Source organism: Nomascus leucogenys, chromosome 1a, assembly GCF_006542625.1.
Source record: "Nomascus leucogenys isolate Asia chromosome 1a, Asia_NLE_v1, whole genome shotgun sequence".
NCBI classification, from domain to species: Eukaryota; Metazoa; Chordata; class Mammalia; order Primates; family Hylobatidae; genus Nomascus; species Nomascus leucogenys.
In genome coordinates this window covers 94,634,314-94,659,506 of record NC_044381.1, presented here as the reverse complement: position 1 = coordinate 94,659,506, position 25,193 = coordinate 94,634,314, and the positions used below count along the sequence as shown (strand labels likewise).

The following is a 25,193-nucleotide window of genomic DNA, read 5'->3' as shown; positions in this document are numbered from 1 at the left end:
GGGAAGGGGTTGCTTTACTAATTGCTGTTCAGAAAAGAGAAGAAGCAAAAATAGCTGTTGCAGAACTGATGTTTCTACATTTACTTACTCTCTTGATAAGAATGTTGACTTTTATTTAGCATGTAACTACTATCAAAAAAGAAGGCAGATGAATATAAGCAACCACCTATAGTAATTCCTTGTTAACATGCTATTATCAGTTTTTAGCCCATCAGATTATTGCAGAGCAAAAGTCAGTGTTGCCTTTTTTTTTTAATTAGATGAAAAGAAGGAATTTTTTATCTTCATAAGAATTTAATTGAGGTGAAGTGGATAAAATCATCACAATTCACATGTCAGATAAGGTTATAAATTTGGTTTAATTTACACTTTGCTTTTTAGGATTCCCAAATACTAGGATTCCCAAATACCATCTGAATACATATAAACGATATTAGTATAGAAATGTAAATTAACTTTCTGCATAACACAAGTGCTAAAATAATCCACTAAAGATAAATTAGTCAGCACATCTTAAGGTTAAATGCCAGATTTATCATTTAAATGAGTAGCTCATAACTATTTCAGTCGTGTATGATTATCTCACTCATTGAATTCCCTCTGGTTGGATTTTTTTTTAATGTGAGGGTTGTTTCCTTTTTATGAAATATTGTATGCCCTGATATTTATATAAACACTCCTCTTGGCCTTTCTGTTTTCTTCTAGTCAGCTTTATCAGCAAGCAGTTGGGTAGTTCTGTTGCAAAGAAACAATGATCTACAACCTGAAAAAAAAATTAATGCTTATTTTCAGACTCCAGGGATTCTGACCCCATAGATGATTCTTTCTTTTCAGCTGAAAAGAAGTTGGGTAAATTATATTGCAGTATTATAATTTATGCAGCATGTTCTTAAATAGGATAAGGAAGAGATATTTTAAGAAACCTTTTAAATCTGTAAATTTTTTTAATGGGATTCTCTTGCTAGATTTGGGGAAATTCAAGTGCATGTTTTGTAAAATCAGTAAATCTGTAAAATTTACTAGTATTCCATATCCTGTGTTCTCTTAAGTAATTTTAGTAAATGGGCACCAGTGCAGTATTTCAAAAACAGTAATTCATTGAATGCCCATTCTTCCTTTTACTGCAGAATAGATTGTATTTAAGTCAAGATTAATGGATAGATTTTGATGTTAAAGTCCAGTGTCTACGCATATCATTCCCTGGGGGCATATAGTGCATTAGTTTAAGCCAATGTACTGCTTATCATAGATTCTATGACACTGTCTTAAATGACAGTTTACTGTACTTTGTTTCTACTTACTATGATAATAAAATCACTTTTTTGTATTCCCAATAATTATAGCACTTAAATAAAATCTTAATTAAATTAGTGCACATTTAAGTAGAGATAACACTTAAGTAATTGTACACTGTAAAATTTCACTTATTTGGGTTTTTTTTTTTTTTTCCTTTTTGCAGTCTTCTGATAGGGTCCAAGTAGATCTTTCCAAGAATGAGAGGACATTATAATTTCATTAAATGAGAGGACATTATAATTTCACTAAATTTGAAATCCAGATAACCTAGTTTTTGTTTTGCTTCATACAACTTTCATGAAAGTAGAATACACACACACACACACACACACACACATACATACATATTGGATAATCATATTAGTGCTTTTTGAAACCCACCAATGATTATTGGATTATTAAATCAGGAAGGATTTTCAGAGCCTTTAGGTAGGTTTAAATTTTTAAGCCTATTTATTTAAGGTTAATCTTTTTAAATGTATTTACACAAACTTTGGTGGAATTGGGCTTATCAACTTTTTACTTAATGTTTTCATTTAGTAATTGACTGATTTATGAGCAATTATATGTGGTCCAAATTTTATTCAACTCCAGCTTTCAATAATAGGGCTATCCTCGCACTGCCTTAGCACCTGTTATGGATTTTGAGTCATCTGGCAGCCCATGGGACTTAGATAAAGAAGTACCAGGTGTCCTGCCTGTCTCCTAATTGAGACGCAGTGAAAACAATATAGACTTGGCAATATGGTTAAAAGGATGGATTAAAGCCCAGCTTTGTCTGCTCTGACAAATCACAGCTTTTCCTTCATGGTGTAGATAGTATCAACTACTAAAGAATTTCATGAATATAAGGCATCATAAAAATAGACAATAATTTGTCATAACCTGTTGCAGACTTTCAGAAGAATTTTTATTAACATAGTATAAGCAATATTAATAACAAGATTCATGCAATTTGTTTAGGGGAATTTTATTTTTTACTACATGTGAACTAGACTGCATGTTTCTGGAAGAAATTAGTTACAGTAGGAAAGAAATGGAATATCTTTCCCTCTGCCAGATCTTAATTTATCAGATCTTGCTTTATAAGGTAAGCAGTATAGTTTGCTTTCATCTTATAAATGAACAGTGTATATTAGTCCACGAGATACTAATTACCCTGTGTATTTTGGAAAATTTGCTACTTTACTACTGATAATAACCATGAGATCCTTGACATGTACTTGCAAAATATATCTACCCATATGCTATGTCTCAATAAAATTCTTATTTTTCATTCTTTTTTCAAGACCCTGTGTAATGATACTGCCTCAGAATGTTTAAAGATATTTCAAGGCCTTTTAAAACTGAAGTGCCAAATGCGGTTTGTTTTCAAATTTTTATTTTAGAATATGCAAGGGGTTTTACTGTAGTATAGTCACTAATGTATAGTAAACTATAGTATAGCAAATAGTATTTTACTCTACTAATATGTAAACAAACGTCTTTCAAAAATTGCCAGTCTTAGAATTTAAGCTAATATTCATTATTTTGACATAACTAAAAGGCCTAATATACCTTTGCTTTTTCACCACACAACACCCAGGTCATTGAGATTGGATGTAGAGAGAGCATTGGACTATTAATTAAAAGACCGAGATTCTAGTCCCAGCTCTATCCATCAGCAGCTTTGTTTATCCAAGCAAATCTCTGTACTCTCCATTCAGGCAAGGCTTATTGCTGCCTATAAACATTAGTAAAATAAACTAATTTTACCAAGCTTCCTGAAAGTAATGTTGATGGATGTATCCTTCCTCTAGTTCAAACTGTCCTAAATATTCTCAATACATGATGCCTTGTCTTGGGATAACCCCTTTCAAGGTGGCCTTTTTAAAAACCTAAATATTTAACATTTTTCAAGTGTTATTTTTCAAGGGTATTATTACTTCTATTCTTATGGTATACAGAGCAGTTTTGGAAATCTGCCTAAAATGATTTGAAATTACCCTTCATTTAATTTTCCCTGTAAAGATTTTCTCATTCTTCCCTTTTTTCCCTTCTCTATAAATGGCCACTTAAGCAAATAGAATTAGTGCAACTAAATATCATTGTCTCATGCCATTGTAGAATTTATGAAAAAAATTTAAACAATTATCACAACCAATGGGGGAAATGTTTATTTCAATGCTAAATTATGAGTTATAATTACATTGCCTAAAGAAAAAATCTTTATTTAAGATTATGAGGATTTAGAGAGGTAATTATCAGTTTTCTTTTCTCTTAATGTAATACTTTACATTTTTATACATTGTGCTTTATTTACCTTTTTTTGGTTCCAGAGAGGGCCAGCAAGATCAAGGGGCATGGTAGAACCAAAATCTTTCTCACAAGAAAGATTCAAACTCTAAATCCAGTTCTAGGAAAGTTCCAACTATATTTCCCCCAAAAAGGTTTGCCTTTACGGAGCCATATGGGGATTAGAGGAAAGGGGCTGTCAGCATAACAGACATCTCCTAATCTACTATCAAACCAACTTTATGCATTCCTTCTAGAAGCTGTAAACAGTCATTGAATACTACCGGGCCCTGTGTTGGGTGTGGAAGAGATAAAGATAAGAAGACAAGGTCTCTGTCCCCATGGCATTGGTCTCACCACTAGTCTGTAACCACAAAATGGATCATTAAAATTTCAATAACATAAGTAGAATAGCTGGATTAGTAGTCTCTAAAGTGAAGAAGTAACATTGAAGAACCACCAAATCTGCCCCCAAGAATCAGGTACAAAAACTATTTCTTAAGAAAGTGTATTTAGTAGAAGAACAAGCCTAAGGAAAGAGCTCTCTAAAGGGGGCCTGGCAGGTGGGTGTTTTTGCAGCAGTCTTCAAGATGTATGATGTGGAAACACCATAGCCAATTTCAGGCTACCAACCTTACAAACTTTATGAGTATTGAATAATTTAATCTGCTCAACTTAAGTAGTACTCAGATTTCAGCTACTTTAAGTTACAACTCAAATATGATTTAAGTTGTACTCGCCAAAAAATTTTTTTAAATCAGTAGGCAACATTTCTAAGTAATTATTGGAATTCTCCCTCTTCCTGTGCTTACTATTTTTGGAATCTTCTTTCTAGAGAAGGGAGATAAAATTCCTAAGTGCTGAAACCACAAAGAAGCTATAGAAATATATGAGTGTAGGGAAGTGCTTACTAAATTAAGAATTTCAGAATGGGCCTTAAATCCCTGAGACTATGCCACTGAGCACAGATATAAACACTTTATACTTGCCTTTATTTTAAAATGAGCCAATCTTTTTTTCTTGTTTAGGAAATAAAACATGAAACCTGAACTTCAGAGGAAAATAAGCAATTATAGAGATCTTTGATATCTGCTTACAAGTTTTAATTTTTATAATTCCTTTCGTGAAAATTATACCTTACATTCATTCTTGTGTATAACATATGTATACACACATATATATACACACACACATTTCCATTTTTTCAGACAACTCACAAATTAGATTTGAACTGAATGTTTATACAGCCTACTGGTTATGCCATGGAATTACAAAACTGAAAGCTTTCCCTTTTCTAACACTACAAGCAGTTCAGAATTACCAGATTAATAAAATTATTGTGGAGAATGAAAGGTGTTGCTTCTTTAAAACCAAATCTACCTTTATCTATTCTTCTATGTGTTAATAAAGTTGAAATACTTGATACTGCATAACCTTCTGCAGTATCTTTTGTCTTTTTCCTCCATGAGAAATCAGTTTCCTTGCATCAGAATAAGTCAGAATTCCCTCTCTCTGTACGTGCCGCAAACAAGAAATATTAGTAGTATTATCAAAGAGCTCTTGCACATGAATACAGGTATATTTCTTAAACTGACATCAAAAATTGTCCTCCTAGAGACAGCACCTGCCGTTTACAAAGATGTGAGCCAAAGGTCAAAAGAAACTATTCCAGGACAGGTGTCAGGGCACTTTTGTGTTACCCCGTATTTGTATCCTTTATCTTCAACACCCTATGAAGTTAGCAGGTGATGGCATCCCCATTTAACTTACAGATGTATCCTCATTTAACATACAGATAAATTATGGCACAGAAAATTTATGCTTATCTTTCCAGAATCAGTCTGAAATTGAACCCAGCTTCTTTTTTTTTTTTTTTTTTTTTTTGGAGATGGAGTCTCGCTCTGTCGCCCAGGCTGGCGTGCAGTGGCACGATCTCGGCTCACTGCAAGCTCTGCCTCCCAGGTTCACGCCATTCTCCTGCCTCAGCCTCTCCGAGTAGCTGGGACTACAGGCGCCCGCCACCACGCCAGGCTAATTTTTTGTATTTTTAGTAGAGACGGGGTTTCACCGTGGTCTCGATCTCCTGACCTCGTGATCCGCCCGCCTCGGCCTCCCAAAGTGCTGGGATTACAAGCGTGAGCCACCGCGCCCGGCCTGAACCCAGCTTCTTAATAGCTGGTCTTGAAGCTTAAAATCAAGAGTAATAATTTAAAATATGTAATGATGTTAACTTAATATTAATGAATTACAGATTACATGTAAATTGTTTCTTTACGCTATAGACGTTTTGTTGCCTTATTTTTAGAATAGTAATATTCCTTCCCCCCTTTTTTCCTTTTGTAGAAAGCGGAAGGAGGATTAGTAGATAATTATATTGCTGTGATTGCAGCACCTGTGTGTTTTCTTTTTGATTGGCTAGTTATGTATTAAAGATTCCTGCTAGCTAAAAGTCTCCCTCATCGAATGGTTTTTATTAGCTAATTTTGGCTTGAGTTGTTTTAAATTTACAACCAAAATCTGCTTGCTTCAACTTAGATTTGTACTTTAAATTTTTGTTCTGAATTTTTTTGTTTACCTTCACCTTTTTATCATCTTACCCACTTCAGTTTTTTAATTTCAATGCCAATGGCAACATGCACTGGCTATATAAAACGATAGCTTGAGTTGTCCTGTTGTTGCCAACTGTGGAGTTTGTGTGCCACTCAATGTATATGTACTAATAACTCTTCCCTAGAGAGATGCCTTTTATGGAGTAAGTGTCTAACCTATTATAATGAGATATAGGAATTAACTGCTTTGGATGATTACAATTGCAGATTCTAACAGCACTGTTTGGAACTTTAATCATCTCAATCACAAAAAGCACCTTGTTGTGGACACAGAACTGTGGTTTAAGTGCTTAGAGTTTATTATATTTCCTTAATACATGTTTTCAGAAATTAAAAAAAGCGGCGGGGTGGGGGAGATGTAAGTCCTGTAGATTGGGTTGGCTTGTTTTCATGTTATTTATTTATTTGGCTACGTCAAACTGGGAAACTTATAAAGATCATTTAGCTTTTAGAAGGTGATTTACCTTAGATACAATTATTTTACCAAGCTAACAGTGTTTCCTGAAGATGACCCCCCAAAAAGGAAACTTACCTAATAAGTGATGAGCACTGTAGTTTTTTCATTTAAATTCAACCGTTAATGATTGCTTCCCTTCACTCTGCCACCCTGACTTGAACTTTTAAAATAATTTTAGACAGCATCGTTTTCATTAATGAAATTTATTTAATTTATTGTAAATTTATTAAATATATTTTTTATACAAAATGAATATGTTATATCTGGATAATTTTAGTTTTGTGCAGCTGTGTATTAGGGTTTTTTCCATTTTATAAGCCTCTTTGTATAAGGAAGTAGAATTAGTCTGCAAAATGTATTTTAGCTAGATAATCATTTTCTTGCTTCGATGAATTTACTACGTTGGAAATATCCTCACTGCTTTAGAAATATTAACATTTGCTTTCTTTCTGCCTAATTTTTATATAAACTCTAAATATAACGTAAAATATTTCATTTATAGGCCCTCTGAAAGTAGAACATTTTTAAAAGCAGGTAGGTGTCTCCACCCTACTTTTTTCATGAAGCGTTTTACCCATTCAAGCAGACTTTTAAAAACAGCTTGTTTTGATAGCAGACTGTTCTCCTGTGGGCCTTCAGCCTTTGCTTCCTGGCAGCACCTTTGGTGCGAAAAGAGAGTGATCAATTGGAAGACTATCAGTGCCAGCATGCATAGAGTGATAAGTTAACACACCACTGGGAATTTCTAGGGCCCACCAAGATACTTCACTTCTAATGTGCTAACAAGCTCATTTTTCTACCTCTTGCCTCTTCAGTTATTTTTTTTCTCAGAAGAGCTTAGAAGTTGAGTGCATCAGGCATAATGAAAAGCTCTGTAGGAGGGAGAAGCAATAACCCCATTTTTCCCTTTTCAGCCAAATAGAAAATTAGTTTCTGGTAATACACAAAGGCCAGTATTTTTTGTACAAGGGGCACTGCTGTGAATCAAAGGACTCTATTAACTGCAGAAAATTCGGCAGCTGTGAATCTCCCCCAATGAAAAAAGTACTTTCCAACAAGTTGTGAGATATGTGGTATTATTTAGATTGTACCATCAGTTTCATCCTCTTCCATTTATAACCATATCCCCCTTTAAAAGTGTGCTATATTACTTGTTTATGTTAAGACTCAAAAATGTCCATATTATCCTCATGTAAAATCCTTGATGCTGATCACTTTAATATGCATCTTGTCCTGTTGCTTCCCACCTCAAAAGTAAAATTCTTTTGAAGTTCACCCCCAGTGTACAGAATGGAAAGTAATAGATTGCCAGGAATTGGGATTCAAGGTTATTTTAATATTTGATACATAAGATAAATTGTAATAGAAGCAGATAAATTGTAATATGAAAGCCACTTAGCAAAAGATAACGACAATCAAAGTCAAGTGCATAATGAATGTAGTCTTGCCTTTAACTCATACTTTTTTTTTCTCTTCTTACTCAGTGAACTTGTAAATGTAACTAACTAGCCATGGTATCTCCCATTGAATTATTTAAAATTATCTTCCTCTCAAATTATTTTTTTGGGTCTTGTAGGCTTAGTCTACAATTTCTAGAATTTTAGAACTATATAATAATTAAATTGCATTTTTTAAAAAGGAATTTTGAGGGAAAATATTAAAGTGGACTTTGGGGAAAAATTCAGTGGAAAAAAAGAAGAACCAGTAGACAAATTTTTATTATCCTTATTTAAATGTCTTATGTAAAGCCTGTCAACATAGCACACTGAGTACCACAGGGAAACTTTTAAAAGTTTTAAAAGAAAGGTTAACTGATTTCTCAGTTCAGGAACTATACGACATGAAGTCAGCATGTGAGTTTTTCCTGATAATTGTATGTTGCTGCCTGCTGCTCTACATTTTGACAGCCATTTCCATAGTTGCTTTCGTGAACAACAGAAATATTCTCTCTCTTTCTCGCCCTCTCTGTGCTAACAGCACAATCAGGCCTGCTGAAACAGGAAGCCTGGAGTGGGTTGTTCAAAAGCAACAACACTTCAAGGTACTGGTTGCTTGTCAATAATATCAGAGAAGAAAATGTGGTGAAAGGGAACTACAGTATTTTTCTGTTAGTGTCAGTGCCCTGGAGATGCTTTGTTAGTATTTAGGAGTCCTGTGGACTCTGCAAATATTCCTGCTTGTTTCAGTGTTATAATTGACTAGGTATGTTTTCCCGGCATACAGATTCAGCTATGTATTTATCTTAACCACATGGAGTTATTCGAGGATTACAGCAACAGTAGTCTTCCATTCAAAATGAGAACAATTGTTGAGAAAATGCAGGGATTTTAGAAAAAGAAGAAGATATGTAGGAATTTTTCACAATAAATCTTTACAAATGAAAAACAGAATTTTGGACATAGTATCTTAAGGAACATTACAATGTTTCTTGCATGGCGTTTGAGAGTAAATCTGCAGATGGAAGCTGATTAACAAGATAAGATGAACCTAGGCTGATATAAATTTCAGCCTAGACTCCTGATAGAAATTGAATCCTTTCTCAAGTAAACTGTTAACTTCCTTCATTTCAGCAGTTTAGTATTATTGTAATTATTATCTAATAAATGTCTCCCTGTTAAGTTGTCATTTATAGTGGGATCATGAAGAGTAAACATACATTAAAAACTATATTTTTGCACTTTAAAAAGCCATACTGTTAATGATATATAAGAATAATTAGTGAATAATTCTATTAAGAAGTAATGGCTTAGCAATCATAGCAGTCCTTTTTGATAAGATTTTTTTTCCAGTATAAGCTGCACTTAAGTTTATCCTTAACCAAAGGAAATCAGCTATGAGGAGAGAGCACGATACCTGCAAACAATTGTCCAGCACCACTTAGAACCAACAACATTTGAAGATTTTGCAGCACAGGTTTTTTCTCCAGCTCCCTACCACCATTTACCATCTGATGCCGGTAAGATTAAAAGCGAGTATTAGTTACTTGTTATTGGAACTTGAAATGCAGTACCCTTTTGTTCTAAAAACTTGCTTGAAAAAAATTCTAATCATTGAAATATGAATTTTTTATCACTATTTAGTATTTGAATTTGGCCTATAAATTTGATTTATGGTTTCTTTTACCTAAATGCAGTTCCTTAAAAGTCAACAGTCTTCATAAAAGTACGTGTACCACATTTTATCTGAGCTAATATTCAATGACTCTTGCATCTTCTGGAATCATTTCTGAAGTATCTGCAAAAGAAATACAAGTTAAGCATGCACTCTGAACTTCAGAGGATCAAATTTTGTGGCCAAGAATATCACCCCATCATCTCTGATTTTACAGATAAAGCTAAAATAACTGGTCTAGATTTAGAAGTACTTAATATTGTAATTTATGTTATAATAATTAAAGATTGTAAGAGGGTACTGCATTTTATGATTAATTTTGAAGAAATCAGTAAGAAAATAAATGACTCGTGGCCTTCCTATTCTGTAATATCTTGCACTCCTTATGATTGTTTCATTTATTTTCCCTCTTTAGATCATTAAATATCAGTTCTGTTTATCTGAAGGTAAGACAAAGTGTCAACCAAAACACCCTCTGTTCTTCTCCCATTTCCTTTTTTCAAAATTAGCAGGCTCTAAGCTTGTAACTTAAACAATAAGTAAACTTAACACTGTCTGGTTCATACTAAACATTTCAGAAATTGTCACTAAATTTTTTCCAGTATTATACTGACTAACCCAGGTCTGCATGAAACACTAACATGGTTTGGGGATAAAAATAACTAATAATAGAATCCCTTGGTTGAAATTAGTTACACCTTGCTATATTGACCTTTTTTTTTCTGTTTCTCAGCATGAAAAAGTAGTATTATTGAACTGAAGTAGTGTGTCTTTGTATTTTGTGATGTGTTGCGTTGTTATTGGATATCCTAACTCATCAAATGATAACTCTCTGTGTGCCTTGCACTTCACTAGGCACCTGAAATACAAAGATGACTGTTGTAATGGTATTCAAGGGAAGCAGGAAAAGAGAACATAATATGCTTGAAGTTTGTCATAGTAAACCTTCAAATTATCTTTATATTAAATAAGTTTTCTTTATATTAAATAAATTCAAAAGGCACAACACTTCTTTTCTAGCCTAATTTATTTGGAAAAAGTTACTGTAATTCTCAATTGAGATTTAGTTAGTGAAATTAAAGCTTCCATTCCTGTCATCATTAAATTGCCATTAGAAAAATAATTTTACAAAAAATTTAGATCCCTTTCCAGACAGTATAAAAGACCTAGCAAAGACAAAAACGTATTAGACCAGGTTGAATCTTTTGAAAGAGATAAAAAGTCTAAGATTCACTTTAGTGGATTGACACTATCCAAAATTACTCAGTTTGGCATTAAAAAAGATGGTAAAAGAGAAATATTAAATTAATGAACAGCAAAATAACTAAGTATATCTGGCAATTTTCTTGTTTAATAATGGAGAATGATAAAATGTCAGATTATATTAAAAGAGATATGAATAACACTTGTGTATCCTATAGTCAAGCCATAAATTTCACAAGTGAAAAATATTGATAATAGAACCACACTTGGACTAACTTTCCCCCTTAGATTGATAAAGGCTGTTCAGTTCTCATGTGTCATTGTTTACCAGCTGTACTCTTTCGTATTTGTCATCTTAATGTTCTCCCCATATTTTGCATGTTATCCTGCACATTTGGCCAGGTATTATGGAAGTGAGTAGTATCTCACTTCTGAGACATTAAGGCATGCTACAGCAGCCAAGTCAAGGTTCTGTTGGCTTCATTTTTAATGTGTCTTACAAAATTATTGTGTAAGTTGTTTAAAATAACACTTACGATTGTCTAAATAGTAGTAAAAATGTGAATTTGAACATAAACCTAATATTGTGCTACAAATTTTTTTCAGTTAATTTTTAAGAGTTGTCACTGCATTTAAGAACCATCCTCTAATTTTAATATGCACTCTAATTTTCAAAAGGGTGTTTTTGCTTGTAAATAACTTGTGCCAGTATTACTGAATACATTTCCATATAAGTTTTTGCAGACTTTAATAGTTATGACATAAATTTTTATCAGAGTGGTTCTCAGTTCAACACAAAATAAAAATGAAATATTTATTCTTAGAGTAGCAAAAACATAGAATCTGAAAAATAATTTTTTCCAGTTATCTCAAATCTTAATTTTTCTATCATAAATCCCATACATATGGAGCTCCCTTTAAAGTTATAAGTCAAAGTGGCAGAGAAGACATAAAATAAGCTGCATAATAGCAGTTTGGACCTGACTGCTGGTTTGCAAAAATGACATAATACTGTAAAGTTTTTAATCTTTTTTCTAGCAGAAGTATAAAATGTGTTCACCACATTGAAGAAATGGATTCATAATTGCAATTGAAAATCAACTTTAGATATCCTGTGCACACCCTGTGTATATAAAATAGTACTAATCAATACTAATATAGTCATTTGAAATTAAGTTTTAAAGAAATGCCAGAATGGTGATTATATTCTGTCTAACCAACCCTATAACATAATTATATTCAGTGGAATAGTATAGAAAAATAATATTTTTTTAAGATTTCTTAATTTGGTTCAAGAGTATCTAAAGCCCACTTTCTGGTTAGCGGTAACGTGCATATCAACTGTGGTGACATTTAAATCCGAGAAAACATTTTTCCGTATTACTCTCAGTATTATTAAAATAGATATGAAAGATTTTGGTGCATCATAGTTGATCCATAAATTTCATAACTGTATTTTCTCAAAATGTACTGTCTGTAGCAGTAGACTGATACTTAAGGGAAATTATTTTTATCCCTAAGGTCATTGAGGGAAATATCGTGATGTCACACTTTGTTGATCTTTCATAACTACGTTAAAATATTATTAGATTTTTCTTGTTTTTTATTTTTAAAAAATTACAGGAAAAAATCCCTTTATCTTTGTCAGGCATGTGTGTGGAAAATATCAAAAGTTTTTAGTGACTTCTGAAAGTTTTTTCATATTTACAAATACCTCTCCTTTAATTATAAACTTTAAAATGAAATTACTGTTCTTCTTGGCCAGATTACACTGTTTGTTCATATGTACATGTTTCTCCCCATGTTATATTGTCTTTTCAACATTATCTTTTTTTATTTTGTAATAAGAGAAATTCTAGAATGACAACAAGAAACAGGATCCTGTTTTGCTAAAAGTGTATAGTAAATATTAATTGGTTTAACTTTCTCAATTTCAACATTAAAAATATACTCATAATTTTTTGGAGTATTATGTCTTTAAGTTAGAGATTTTAGTTATTTAACAATTAAAGTGTTGATAGGTGTTCATGTCTTTCTGTATTCATATATACATATATATACATACACAAACATATATCTATACATACATAACACTTCTTATAATTACTTTTGGAGAATATAGGGGTTCCTATTTAAAGGAATATTATAAAATTAATAAAATTCAAATATAATTTTTATGATACCAAATTCAGAGAGAATCTAGAGTGACTATGAAAACCTAGAGTAGTATCTAGTCTGCCTTCTAACCTCAGTTGTGCTGTTAATTTGCAAAATCTATATTCCCATATGCAGATAGGATGGGATTTATGATGGTCAGATCTATTTCTTTGAATCTTTGAGTGGGATGGATCATCAAAATTTAGCCATTGCTTTAGATAACCTTTTTTAGCTCAATGTCCTTCTTTAAAAGTTATTTAAACTACTCAGGCTTTGAAATGATCTGAAATAAAATATTTTAGCTCCTTAGAAGATAGTTATTTTATAAATATCTTAAATATTAGTAAGTGCCAACAGAAGAATTAGTTGCCTGCAATATATAACGTAGGCTATAAATTTGTTTATTTAATGGTTTGGTTTTTGTTTTTGTTTTTTTGAGATAGAGGCTGGAGTGCAGTGGCACAATCTTGGCTCACTGGAACCTCTGCCTCCCGGGTTCAAGCAATTCTCCTGCCTCAGCCTCTCAAGTAGCTGGGATTACAGGCACATGCCACCACTCCTGGCTGATTTTTGTATTTTTGGTAAAGACGGGATTTTACCACGTTGGCCAGGCTGGTCTCAAACTCCTGACCTCAGGTGATCCACCCACCTCAGCCTCCCAAATTGCTGGGGTTACAGATGTGAGTCACCATGCCTGGCTAGTTAATGTTTTTAAAAATGGATTCCTACTCATATTAATTTATCATTAGATTAGCCTGAAATTATAGGCAGCCAGATATGTTCTGTTTAATACTTTGAACTTGGAAATTTGGCTTATATGTTGTTGACCAAGAGGCAAGTAATAATCTTAAATAAGACCCATTAACATTTTGTGATAGCTGCTGGTTCAGTTTCCACATAGAACATTCATTCAGATGTGAAATTTTTGTAATGAAAATAATAAAGTAATAATTGTGCTATTACTGAGTGCCAGACACTGTGCTTGGTACTGTACATACATTCTCTCATTTAATCTTCATTGCAGTTCTATGAAATAAGAGAAAAAAACGCTTACCCAGAATCACCTGGTACTTTGTCAAGCTAGTATTTCAACCTAGACTGATCTGACTTCAGAGGGCATGATCTTAACTATTACAGTTACCCATTTAGTCTAAATATTTTCATCCCCTTCCTGCTGTTGATAGAGAGATATTGCCCAATAACCTGTCATATTTACAAATTATAAATTGTTAAATATTTTTGTTTTAAGGGTTTTACTTTCCCACCCATTGAAAAATCTTTTTCTTCCCCCATATATCTTTAAGGTTGCCAGGGGAGAAGTATGAGCTTTGGAATCAAACTAATCTGGATTTAAATCCTAGTTCTGCCAGTTGTTATCCATATAAATGCAAGTTAATCAGTTCTTCCAATTTTTTCATTTGTAAGGAGGAGGTAAAATATGACAAGCTTGGCCTGATTTGTTCTAAATCTAAAATACTAGTAGTTCTTGAGTGTATCTTAAAATTGAAACCACGTTTGCCTTTATTTCTCTACTATTTTAAATTATGTTATTTCCTGGCCAGGCATGGTGGCTTACGCCTGTAATCCCAACACTTTGGGAGGCTGAGGCAGGAAGATCACTTGAGGCCAAGAGTTCAAGACCAGCCTGGCCAACATGGCAAAACCCTTCTCTACTAAAAACACAAAAATTAGCTGGGCATGATGGCACATGCCTATAATCCCAGCTACTCAGGAGGCTGAGGCAGGAGAATCACTTGAACCCAGGAGGCAGAGGCTGCAGTGGGCTGAAATCACGCCACTGCACTCCAGCCTGGGTAACAGAGTGAGACTCCCTCTCAAAATAAATAAATAAAAATAAAAAATAAATTGAGTTTTTCCTTTATGATATTCAGTGCCATCCATGCTAATCTTAATAACTTATCAACTCCTTTAAAAATATTAAAAGCAAGGTTATTTGGGTAGCCTTTAACCTTTAATATAAGGTTATATTTTATAGGACTATCAACAAAGAGAGGATAAATTTCCTTCAAACTAAATTTAATGGTATGTTGTGCTTTTCACATTTGAACAATAATATTTTGTATAGGTGGTCATTTTCTTCAAAAGTTTTCCTCATTTCTATCCCTTTGTTTCTAATCCTCATCTGTTCTGATTCAAAATGTATCAGCTTTTATTTTTCTCTGTTTAATAGCATTATTATGTAGCTATACCTACTGTGCTCCTACTATGTGCCAATATCTTTGCATATGTAATCTTAATCCCTGGGACGACTTGACAAAATTGCAAGTATTATCTCCATTTTACGAATACAAAAATGTCTCAAGTCAGTTTGCCCAAGATCAAACAGCTGGTAAAGTGACAGAGTCGGCATTTAATCTAGGACTGTCTAACCTATGCCCATGTTCTTTCTAACAAATCACATCATCGCTGGAGTTCAGTATTAATTGAAATTGCTTTTAAAGATATAATATTTTATAGGGCTATATCTGCCCAATAATTAGCAGCTTTAAACCAGTCATACCTGTCACCAAACAGTACAAACGAAACCACAATAAAAAACGATCTTTTGAGCTCCCTCTTATAATCCCTGTAGATCCCAAAAGTCATATTCATTATGTTAATTGTAATAATAGTTTATTGTAATCAATGTGCAATATATGAATCAATTTATCCCATCAGATTACACAGTCTGTGTGAGCACTGTAAGAATGTTAGTAACAGATACGGTATGCACAAACATAGGAGCTCATGTGTACTTTTAAAACCTCATCCTTGAGGATATATTAATAACAGAAATAAATCAGCATTCTTTATGACTGAAGTAGTATAAATCAATAGGTAGACTAGGATGTGAAATGAAATGTAGGTTGTTTACTACATTTTTTACATCTAAAATTGAGGTCTTTCTATTGTAAATTATTTATAGAGTTTGGGAATGTTGAATATATACCACAAATGTAATTTGCTAAATTGTTAGGAAGTACTGATAACTATACACCACACACGCTAAAAATCCTTATTTGACTCAGTTGAGTGAAGGGAGATTTCACTTTAAAGGCAGTGAGGAAGACATGGAAGAATTATTTTTGAGGTAAATATTCTTTGAGTTTGTCATAATGTAGAGCAGTGCTCTCTGATAAAGCCTTCCTTCTGTGGTGATGGAAATGTTCTATATCTGCACTGTCTAATGTGGAAGCCGCTAACTACATGTGGCTGTTGAACACTTGAAATGTGGCTAGTGTACTGAGGAACTGAATTTTTATTTAATTCATTTTAATTCAGTAAATTTTAACTTCATGTGGCTGTGGCTACCATATTGGACAATGCAGCTCTAGAGATTTTGTCTGAGTGATTAGGATAACATGCCACCAGTACAGTAAACACTTTAACAGGTAGATATTTACCGAATCTCTCATAGACCTTTTTTCTTCTTTTCTTTTTTCCTATTTGAACTTGTTTTGTTAGTTGGTAAGTATAACATTTGAATTTACAAAGCATTTTCATTGTGAACCATCACCCTAACTCATTGCATGCCCAATTATATTTCATAAGAAAAACCTTGATTCCTCTCTGTCTGCTCCTCAGTTAACACCTATAAAATTCTGCACTGTGTCTCTCATATCTGTTATCTATCTTCTCTTTTGCTTTCTCACTTCTGCTTGCTACTCCATTTCTTCATTCACAACAAAGAAAGAAATGCAGTGATAGTTCTCTTCCTCCCAAAACCTCCGCTAGAAAACATTGGCCATCTCAAGGTAAACAGCAATGGGAGGGCCTCTCATGATGGCCGGGAATGATATGCATTACCAGAAAAGCATGAGCTACTACTGCTCTTCACTTTCCTTCTGCCATCCATCTGCAGTGCTTCCCTAAAGGGGGCCATGGATTCATATTCTCCCATAAATTTTCCAGTATGGGTCTGCTATGAACCAATTCAGATCTTCAGGAAGAGTAAATGTGAACAGAAATATGTTTCCTTCTCCTTGTATTTTGAAGGCCAGTCTTATTTCAATTAGAAAATAATGCTGGAAAAGTTACTTTGAGAAGAAGGGCAATTGGCCTGGATTATGAGTGACAGAATATTTTTCCTTGGAAACATATATTTTTTCTTAAGTATAACTCTAACATTTGGTCTTAAAAACATTTTGAAGGCTGGGTGCACTGGCTCACGCCTGCAATCCCAGCACTTTGGGAGGCCCACGCGGGTGGATCACGAGGTCAGGAGATTGAGACCATCCTGGCCAACATGGTGAAACCCCATCTCTACTAAAATACAAAAAAATTAGCCGGGCGTGGTGATGTGCACCTGTGGTCCCAGCTACTCAAGAGGCTGAGGCAGGGGAATCGCTTGAACCTGGGAGGCGGAGATTGCAGTGAGCGAAGATCGTGCCACTGCACTCCAGCCTGGCGACAGAGTGAGACTCCATCTCAAAAAAAAAAAAAAAAAAAAAAAATTGAAGTGTTCTGCAAAGACATATTCTTAATTGCTTAAGACATCTCAATAGGATCGTCACCCCTTATTGAACTTTTTGTTTTTCTTTATAAACATTCAGTAACTTCAGTTTAAGCACAAACATTTCATATATATGAAAGTGCTAGCATAATTATTTCCTAGTTTGAAGTATCAGTGAGGTGCTACATTGGCTAACAAATATGCCAAAAGTCTCCCTGTAAAGTAAGGACATGTATGTATACAGTTAAACCTGCAACCTGTGTGGTGTTTTTGTTCGTAAAACACATAAAGAAAATTTTCATGTACTTAAGACCCAGAAAATCTGGATTAAAATGCCTTAAAATGTCCAGAATTTCGTGCTGTTATTGTTTTCAGATTTTTTTTGAAGGACTTTTATTTTTAATGTGATTTTAATTAATTACTCATTTTGTTTAGGAAATATTTGAGAGCCTACAATGTGCAAGGTTCTGTAGTATTGCTGCATATTAGAGAATGATAATTTATAGAAATAAAGTACAGAGATTAAAAACTACTTTATAAATGACACAAAGAACTTTCCTATTTGATTTTGTTTTACTTCTAAAATTGTATATCTACTAATTCTACTGGTTACCTGCTTGCTTATGATTGAATAAGATACCTGCAAAAGTTTAAGTTATTGAAAACAAAAGCATTGTTTATGTCTTTTAAATTAAGACATTTTGGGGGAGTCAGTTTGCCTTTTTTTAACTGACATTCAGATGAGAATTCTTGTCCTCCCCTCATCCACAAATTTATCTTGCTCCTTCTTAAAGCCATATTTAAATACCTAGCATGTATATGATCTCATAGTGCTGAGTTCCTTTTTTTGTTTTGTTTTGTTTATAAGGGCATCTAGTGAAACTGACTTCCTTTTTGAAACCCGTGGTTCCAAAACTGTTTGGAACTGTTTGGTGCTGTTTTTCAAGTTTGAGTAGTGAAGGCTCTTTTCTTGGTTGTACCCTGAATCCTAGAGATAGGAATTGGTCCTTCTCACCTGCTTCTTGACCCCTTCCCTGCATGCTGATGGTGCTTTGGATCCCTGTTCTTTCTGGCTCAAAGATTTTGCTTCCCACTGCTTTTTCCAGGGTTCTAGCCCTGGGAATGATGATTGGCGCTTTCTTGCTAATATAATGACATGAAACACCAGATTGCTGGGTTTTAAATACATTAGTAGGCTATTGTAACAAGTTTGGGGCTTGCTTTTTCCCTCAAAAGATCTTATTAAGGGATGGGATCCTTGCTGCAGATTAGTAGCAGAAAGATTATTTCTCAGGGGTTGAGAGGCTGGATAACTGTAGTAATGCTCTTGCTGTTTCCTACAGGCTCCTACCCAGAGATTCTACCCAGTGAAACTCCCACAGCAACGCAGGTAGATGGGGCTGACCTGGCCTCTCCAATGTCTCCTCGAACTAGCAAAAGCCGCATGTCCATGAAGCTGCGTCGTTCCTCTGGCTCAGCCAATAAATCCTAAGGAGACAAGCAGCCCAGCAGTGATCAGCAGTAGCCACCTTAGCACGAACATAGGGTTAACCCTTTCAGGCCTTCATGTCTGCCGTAACATGCATGTTTCTTCCGTACATTTATTTGAGAAAACACTGGATTTAAATAATTTTAAATAATTTGTAGCTTAATATTAAAGATTTAGGTTATTTATTGTTTCATTTTTTTTCCCATAGTCCAAGCTGCCATATTTTGAGGACGGGGGGAGTTTTATTCTACACCCTTTACCTTCCTAGATAATTATGTCTAAGTAGTTTTATCTTTAATTTCATGGTTAACTTTGAGCCAAAATACAATTGGACAATTAGTCTCATTATTTATTGTGCCCCATTGCAACTTTATGGTTCAATAAATATATAATTTTTTACAAATGTAAAATTTTACATTTAAGCATTTGTAAAGTTACAGCAAAAGATGTACCTGTTAATACACAGAATGTGTACAGATTATTTGTTATGACAATAAAACATTCAGAATAAATGGTCTTTAGCATCTCAAATTCCAACTGAAATCATTTTAGTATTAACCCTTCTTCCCAAAGCAATGTCTCATTTCTTGGCTGTGCAGGTGATGCCATATTATATCCAATAACTAGAAAAATCACTGTGCTGAACTTTGGTTTATGTTTAGCTTCCAAGTATTTTTCTAATGTTTTGCATTTCAAGTGGTATCACTGTTAAATGCCATTTATTTTCAGATTGTGGCCTTTTATTATTGGCTGCTAGATCCTGGTGTTTCTATGTTCTTTTTTAAGCACCAAAAGGAAGATAGGGAAGAAAAGAAGGAAAATTTTCTGATATAAATATGTTGTTCAAATTATGAGTATTATTTAAAAAAGAAAAAGGAACATAACCCAGGAGTCTAAGTTAAATCTAATATTGTTAATACTGAACTTGCAGGTGCAGGTTGGTATACATTCCACCCTCTAGAAGTATTTTCTTACGGTAGATAAGCTGTTTTGTTTTGAATGGGCATCTCCTGAGGAAATGTAGCATGACATTGGTACTAACTGCATGTGTAAATACATTATACTGGCAAACCGTAAAATATAAATTATGTATCATCATTCATGTAGTATCTATAATTTGTAACAGTGGGGGAAAAAGATGACATGGTATTTAATAATACAATAAAAATATTCTTATCACTTCCTATCCATGAGTGTTGATTTGTCTTCTATGTTTCATATATTTTCAATAAGCAGGGCTATATGAGTAGTGAGAAGATTTAAAGCATGAACCTAGATTATCTTAGCTAATCATCGAAAATAAACTTGAATTCCCTTTTCAAGATACATTCCAACTTATATCTCACAGATCCTACCACAGTCGTTAAAAACACAGGAAATTTTCTGTCTTCATAAAGGCTGGCCAGAAATTCACCCAATGCAGTTGGTTAGATTGTTAGTTTATCTCAGCTTCATGTTTTTGTTTTGTTTTGTTTTTTGAGACGGAGTCTCGCTGTCACCCAGGCTGGTGCAATCTCGGCTCACTGCAACCTCCGCCTCCCGGGTTCAAGCAGTTCTCCTACCTCAGCCTCCTGAGTAGCTGGGACTATAGGCGTGTGCCACCACGCCCGGCTAATTTTTGGGTTTTTTTTGTTTGTTTGTTTGTTTTGTTTTTTAGTAGAAACGGGGTTTCACCGTGTTAGCCAGGATGGTCTCGATCTCCTGACCTCGTGATCCGCCCGCCTCAGCCTCCCAAAGTGCTGGGATTACAGCTTCATTTTTTTTTAATTCTTAAATTTTACTTTGTTTTATAATATACTTTCAGCAATAAAACTTTGTACTGACAAGTTTCTAAGATGACCTTTCAGAACTTCTGTGCACCCAATTTCATTTTCTTATAAATGAAAACTAAAAGTTCTATGTAAGCTGATGTAGAAGATAAACAAATGGATAGAGTCCTTGGGAAGATTGAACAATGTAGACAATTTCCTACAGCCAAGGTGAAGAATTACAAAAAGAAAAATCAGAGTAACTGCATACATGTTTCTAAGTGCTCTAAAAAATCTAATGGATTGATGATATATAACAATATGGAGTAAAATTACAAACCTGAAATAGTGAAATTAATTAGGACCATTAAAATACTTTTTTCATCTTCAGGTAACACTGTTCACTAGCTTGAAATATATATATATATATATATATTTAAAATATATTTTCGGTTGACATTTCTTGGGGGGATGTCTTTTTTGAGTCAAAGACTAGTGCATATTCCTTGCCTTTTGCAGCTCAGTCTTTGCAGCCTTACTTCAAAGGAAAATTTTTCATTGCATTCCTGCACCATTACATTCATTTGCAAAATATTTCCGTCTTTGTATTCTGTCCAAATGGGTCACTAACATTCTAAAACAGGATACCGACATTGGGGAGATAAGAAATGTGGCTTTGAAAATAGGCTGTGTTCAACAGGATTCTTAAGACAAACACAGAACACAACAAAAACACAGTCTATGTACATTTATTTGGTGGTAAGCATCTTACAAATACGGGCTTTCTGTCAAGCAGTGCTCAGCCAGTGTCCCAAACTCTGGCTAGTAGGGAATTAGTACAGAATGTACACTGAAATGGTTTTTTAAAAAAAATCAAAAACAAGTTGCCGCTGAAAAGAAAATACTGAATACTGAGCAAATTGCCATTCAGTTCCTTAAGCTGTACATATTTTCATAATGAATACACAGTATGAGATTTACAGCAGAAGCATTAAACAATTTGGGTGAAACCTCATTAAAACAGTCAAACTGGAGGAAACGACTTCTGTATTTCCAAAAAGCCATTTAAAGAAAGGTTTGAAGTAGCTCTTCCTGAATACTGCCCACAAAATAGCTGAGGGTGAGAATTTTAGGGGGTGTCTCAACTCCAGTAAAGTAGCATCCTCCCCACCTCCAAACACCAACTTAAGAATGGACATGTACATATAATTGGGCAAAGGAAAGTTTACAGGGGAGATCCCCATGCACCCCAAAAGCAGCAAAAATCCTCTTACATTTTCTGCCAGGTCTTGAATCACATAACTTTTAATTCACAGAATATACAGTGCAAAATATCTGACCCTATTGAGACAGAAGCTGCATAGGCGCCTGTGATGACAAGACAAAAAAACATTGGTGACTACCAAAGGGTAGCCAGAACCCTTTGTGGACATTGAGACATGCACGCATTCACCGCGACTTTCCATAGGAATTACAAATCATATAGGATTCGTCAGGGTCTCCAGAGTTTTAAGGGGGAAAAAATCCTATTTTAGTGGGGAAAGTGACAAGGATTTAAAGCTGACAGTCTTTGATCTCAAGGTTTGTGCCATATACATACCTGCTCTAGAGAGGGATATTACATTTCACTGTCCGCTCCTCTGGTGGAACATTGACTACAGGGAGAATTTTAGTTAATTAAAACATAGGAAGGAATGAAAGTAAACTTGCAAGTTGAAGAAAGCCCCACAGAAATTCCCATGATCTGTTTCCTCTAAGGCCAACCTCGAAATCATCCTGGTCTCTCGCCCCTCAGCAGCCAGGCCGCAGTGGCATCTGCAGCAGCAGCACTTGCCGGCTTTCTGAGGGGTGGCACTTATTGATGTGCCGGGTCAGCCCCGGAGAGCTAAAAAAAGTGGACGGGCAGTGCTTGCACGAGAAAATTTGCTGGGCACTCCCGTCAGATGGCCCGCTAGGGCCCGGCGTTTCGGGAGGAGCCCCCGCCAGAGCGGGCAGGAGCAGCTCCTCGCGGACAGCATGCCACAGCCGGTGCTTCTCCCTGATATCTGCGGTAGGGAAGTGCGCTCCGCACAACGGGCAAGCGAAGGCAAGTGGGGCACCGCGTTCGGAGCCAAAGCCCGGCGCTAGCGCACGGGCCGAGCCCGCCTCGTGAGTGCTCAGGTGCTTGCGCAGATAGGCTTGGCGACGAAACTTTTTGTGGCAATATGGGCACACGAAAATCTCGGATCCCCTGCCACCACTGGTACTGCCCGGCACGGGCACCCGGCGCCCCAACACCCCCTCCGTGTAGGGGCCCTGAGGCAGCGGTGGCTCTGGATGCGTCAGCACCTGGAGGCCCTGCCTCGGGGCGCTGTCCGGGTGCTGATCCGCCCCGGAGCTGTCCCTGGCCTGCGGGTGCTGATTCGCAGTCCGCTCTATCCGGCTGTTCTCCTTTCCCTCTGCCAGAAAAGATGCAATGGCCCCGGAGTCCCGGGAGGACGAAGACGACGAAGAAGGCGGCTTCCCGTCGGCGGAGGAGACTGTGGCGGCGTTTGCAGCCGCAGGACGCGGCTTATGCCAGCGGCGATGGGAGGCCAGGTTCGCAGGACAGCTGAACACCTTGTCACACTCAGGACAGCGGTACTCTACGCGCACGATGCGGGAGCAGCGGTGCTGGGCCAGCGCGAAGGGGTCTGCGTACTGCTCCTTGCACAGCTGGCAGATGAACTCCCCCAGCGGCGTGCGGCTGCCCCCGAAGCCCCGAGACGGCGCTCCGGGCTCCTCCTCCTTGATCTTCAGGCCCAGGACAGGGGATGTGGTCACCTCATCGGCAAAGCTCAACTTCCTCATGGCCTTTGGCTTCTTGATTCCCGCGGCTGCGGGTCCAGACGCGCAGCCCGTGGGTGCCTTGCCGCGGCGCTCGCTTCCGGCCGCCCGCTTCAGACTTTGCAGGGCGGCCGAGAGGGGCGCAGGGTCCGGCTGAAGCGCGGGCTCTGGGAACGGCGCCCGGAGCGGCAGCAGGAACTGCTCCCCCGAGGTCGGTGCGGCTGCTGGCGCCACGGAGCAGGAGAAAGCGGCCACGGCGGCGGCGCTCCCGGGGAAGGACTCGGCGGAGACTGGCGAGCTGAGGCAGCGCTCCAGGAACGCCCGACGCAGCTCTGCGCCTGCGGGCTTCGCTGGACTGGGGCTGGGGCTGGGGCTGGGCCCGGGACCTTCTCTGCCACCCGCCCGCCACTCCGCGCCTTCCCGCCCGCCCGCCCCCGGGCTCACCCCAGCCGCCCGACATGGCGACCCCGACAGTTCCCGGGCCGCCTCCGCCGTCAGCCCCTTTCCTGGTTCCTCTCGGGTGGGGGGCGCCGCCCGCTCCGCACCGGGCAAGGAGGTGCTGGGAGCCTCCTCCAAGAAGGGCGGCGCCCCCTGGGGCCCCAGCAGAGGGAAGACACGCTCCGCAAGGCGAACTCGGTACGAGCCGCCTGTCCGTTTAGTTCGCTTCACGAGGAAGCCCCTTGGCATGGTGGAGTCAAGAGCGCTCGGGGACAAGAGAAAAGGGGGCGCCACGGGGACTGAGAGCCGGCCAGCAGATGAACTATTAGAGCTTTACCGCGGCTGTCATGCCGGGGCTGTCTTTATAGCTGAGACGCAGGCCGGGGTCCCGCCGGGCCGCCCCGCCCCGGGCTGGCCCTGCCAATCAGGAGTGGGAGCGGGCGCCGGGGGCGGGGTTTTCTCGCGTCCGGATTCATTGGAGTAGACAAATCTGGCGGCGGCGGCGCACGCCCAGCCCCGCCTCACAGCGCCGCGAACCTGCCCCTGTAGCCGGCTGGGTCCGCCTCCCCCTGAAGCCTCCCGTGCGAAGACGCCAGAAGGTAAGGTCCAGAGTGTGAGGGAGCTCGACACTCCCCGCCTTGGCCGCCTCCGCGGAGCGTCCCACTGGGGAGCCGGGCGAAAAGGCCACCTCACGACGCCCTCCGCTCGGGCCGGGACCCGGCTGCCCCAAACGCGAGGGCGTCTGACTGAAAAGCTTCCGCCCTGCGCCGGACGGCCGAGCGGAAGGGGCGGTGGGCAGAAGGTGCGGCGGAGACCACGGGGTGGGTGTCCGCGGGGGAACTGGTGCACGTTTTCTGCGGGTATTGAGCTGATGAGAAGTGTGACCGAGCGGCCAGACAGCTGACTGCACCGCCCTGTGGCTGCTCTTGGCGGCGGGAGCACGTCCGCCCGCCAGTATCGATCGGGCCCGCGCGCGGCGGCGACGCTCGAGAGTTCATCTCCGCAGAAGGGCTCTCAGCGCGGGAGAGCGTGCCTGCCCGCCGCCGGCCTCCGAGTCGGGACGCCCGAGCGCGGCTGGGTCCTGGGCCTCTGGGCTCTTAAGTGCTCCTCCTCGATGGAAGTAGGATTAGGGAGAGAAAAGGAGGATCTCATT

General features: G+C 37.8%; 2 protein-coding genes across 19 annotated transcripts in view; one reads left to right on the top strand and one right to left on the bottom strand.

Annotated features, from left to right (window-relative positions):
- RALGAPA1 (Ral GTPase activating protein catalytic alpha subunit 1) overlaps positions 1 to 20,235 on the top strand; it is a 219,588-nt gene extending 199,353 nt beyond the window's left edge. For 4 of the 18 annotated variants that reach the window (XM_030813555.1, XM_030813552.1, XM_030813506.1 and 1 more), the window contains 3 exons: positions 9,468 to 9,592; positions 16,573 to 16,575; positions 18,904 to 20,235. In XM_030813555.1, the coding sequence (XP_030669415.1) occupies positions 9,468 to 9,592; positions 16,573 to 16,575; positions 18,904 to 19,052 (277 nt within the window). In that variant the 3' untranslated portion in view covers positions 19,053 to 20,235. Of the gene's footprint in view, positions 1 to 9,467; positions 9,593 to 10,162; positions 10,194 to 16,572; positions 16,576 to 16,797; positions 16,863 to 18,903 lie in introns of those variants that run through there. The other 14 variants (XM_030813592.1, XM_030813532.1, XM_030813574.1 and 11 more) reach the window with 9 other exon arrangements.
- A 1,295-nt stretch (positions 20,236 to 21,530) lies between these two features.
- Positions 21,531 to 24,375, bottom strand: INSM2 (INSM transcriptional repressor 2). The gene has a single exon (XM_030815467.1). It carries the CDS (start codon positions 24,287 to 24,289, stop codon positions 22,589 to 22,591), a length of 1,701 nt encoding a protein of 566 aa, XP_030671327.1. The 5' UTR covers positions 24,290 to 24,375; the 3' UTR covers positions 21,531 to 22,588.
- Positions 24,376 to 25,193: the final 818 nt, after the last annotated feature.